This window comes from Lactuca saligna, chromosome 8, assembly GCF_052625555.1.
Source record: "Lactuca saligna cultivar CGN05327 chromosome 8, ASM5262555v1, whole genome shotgun sequence".
NCBI classification, from domain to species: Eukaryota; Viridiplantae; Streptophyta; class Magnoliopsida; order Asterales; family Asteraceae; genus Lactuca; species Lactuca saligna.
The window spans coordinates 144,326,583-144,329,125 of record NC_136424.1 but is presented as its reverse complement, the minus strand read 5'-3'; the positions used below and the strand labels follow the sequence as shown (position 1 = coordinate 144,329,125).

The 2,543-nt window shown below is 32.8% G+C and overlaps 1 protein-coding gene across 1 annotated transcript; it reads right to left on the bottom strand.

The window, feature by feature from the left end:
- Nucleotides 1–991: 991 nt before the first annotated feature.
- Nucleotides 992–2,096, bottom strand: LOC145012429 (CASP-like protein 1F3). Its single transcript, XM_078971236.1, has 3 exons — nt 1,744–2,096; nt 1,514–1,646; nt 992–1,371 (listed from the first exon to the last, which is right to left on the bottom strand). The coding sequence occupies exons 1-3, from the start codon at nt 1,962–1,964 to the stop codon at nt 1,141–1,143; spliced, it is 585 nt and encodes a 194-aa protein (XP_078827362.1). The 5' UTR covers nt 1,965–2,096; the 3' UTR covers nt 992–1,140.
- Nucleotides 2,097–2,543: the final 447 nt, after the last annotated feature.

Below are 2,543 nucleotides of genomic sequence, written 5' to 3'. Positions count from 1 at the left end.
CCTGTTGAAATCTAAGATCTAACAATGGAAAAAAACCCAAACAAACTGTTAAGAAAAAACAATTGCCCAAACCAAATCTTTTTGGTCAATTCATTTTTGAAACTGGATGTCATTTTCCAAACAATTTCCGAAACAAAAAACATTACAAACTCTAAAAATCAATTTAAATAAGGGATCAAATGCAATAATCTACATGAACAAAACCCTAGATCCATCCCAACTTCTTCGATTTCTTGCTAGCATGTGATTTGCAGCATTCGAAGCATTTAGCATACGATTTACAGAAAGAGTGAAAAATTGATGGAGCGTATCCGGTGGGAAAATTGTAAAGAGGGGCGGAAGGATGGTGGCAGAATGAGATTTTTGATAGCACAAAATTTGCAGAAATCAATTCAAATACAGTAGCCTCTTGAATCGTGAAAAATTTAATCCTGGATATTGTGTTTGTTAGACGCTCTACACACATATCAAATGATGGGGATGGTCGTGTGTGAAAGTTAGAGGATGTTTAGCAAAACACCTTAGTTTATTAAGGATTTCATTACACTATAATCCAAAAAAGTTTTTGAGTAAAAATAGCTTGTAGCTGTGACAAACGATAATAAGTTATTTTTTTTATAAGTTAACTGATTCTAACATATTAACTTATAAGCCAATAAGTAATAAGTTTTTTGCCAAACACCTCTTAGTTTATCTTAGTTTATCTATAGTGAAAATTTCAAATTTTATCACTTTGCGACAACTAATATGTTACACTTGTTGCTAGAAATCGCTAATATTTTACGGTTTTTACAACAGTCGACGTCATACAATATCATTACAAAATTTCCGTTACAATACCGAACGGTAATAAAAATTTCCATACAGGTACTTTCAAGCATTAGTGACAATAATCCATTGCTACATTTTATAACTTTATAGCAATTGATATTCCTTGAATAATGCGATTACTTTTTGGAATACAAAATGTTATAATATTATTGATGAGATATAACATAAAAAATTCCAATTGATATAAATAAACAAAATATGGCATTCAATATTAATTCGTTAAAGCTTGAAGACTTTCAATTTCTTCAGTTAAAACGTAATTTAATAACAAATAAACGTCAAATCAATACATTTATATATACGATCCCTTTAGTGTGTTGCTAGTAGCATGAGCTTGCATGCTGAGAGGAAAGTGAGTGCCATCATGCAAGTGAATGAAGCATAAGATGATGCAATGGAGAGGGTGATCATGCCACAGAATTTTCTGGCGAGTGGACATATTGGAGTCCAGCTAATCCCTGGCTTTTCAACCCCTCGTAGCGCCACCATCCCCACGGCTGATGCTGCCGCGCATCCTGAGATAGTCAACACCGTCATCACCTGCACTTATTGTATTGTATCACAATTCACATAGTATATTTAAGGTTTCTTGATTTAATGTCCTTTTCTGCTTTGTTATTTCTATCAAACCACACTAACAAGAAATAAATAAACTATCGACATTTTCTAATGGCAAACGTACCCCATCAACGAGAAGCAGGAAAAAGTGAAGAGTTGTTTTAGGTTCCGTATGAGAGAATTTCGTCATCTTGTATGCTAGAATCGATGAGAGTAGAGAGAAAACACCTAACGCTGCATCTACTAACAATTTGTACCTACATTACGTCTCGTTATAATTTAGCAAATGAAAACAAAAACATCAAAAAAGCATGTTGCATGTATATTTATCATATCAAATCATAATGTCATCACCATAATCCTGATGAGTAACTGTAATGGGCTTTCGCAACTGCTATATATGTCTCATCGTAAGGCATGTAGATTTCTTGATTGCTAGTCAACATCGTGGCAATAGAAGTTGTTGCAAATCCGGTTACTAAAATTCGTAGACCAACTTGTGCAATTTTGAAGAAACTGTTCCACCATTGACTCCTGAAAAGATTCGGTTCCCTTGTCATGGTCTCCATTGGCATAGGGGAACGAGGGAAATTAAGAGGTAGATTGTATATGAAATAATAAGAAGGAAATATTGGGGTTTATTATTCAACGACTTCGAGATTGGTGTATGTTTATTTTCTCTTGTAGAATTGTGTTTGGAATGAAATTGAACACCAATTATACAGTTTATCGTTATGAAAAGAAAAGATAGATGAAAACGTAATTTGAAATGAAAACATTATAAACGAAATTGTTTTAGTTGTTGCAACGATTTTGTGATGATGTGAACGTAACAAAGAGTAGCATCACATGATTCGTTACGCAAATCCAGTTTGACTACAAGATTTTATGTCGTTAAAATTCATCATTGTGTATTATCAAATAGAGTAAATTAAATAAGATGATCCATATGTTTATATCATTATTTCGTTCCAAATCCAACTTTTTTTAACTACTATTCTATTTTCTTATGAGAGTAGTCAATGTGGATAAATTCTGTGTGAAATCTTTATACTACCTTTTCTATTTTTTATTAAAAGAAAAGGAATAAAGGATCCCCATGACAAACAATGTTGTTGTTATTGTTGATAAGTAACCGGATTTTCGTGTGGCAC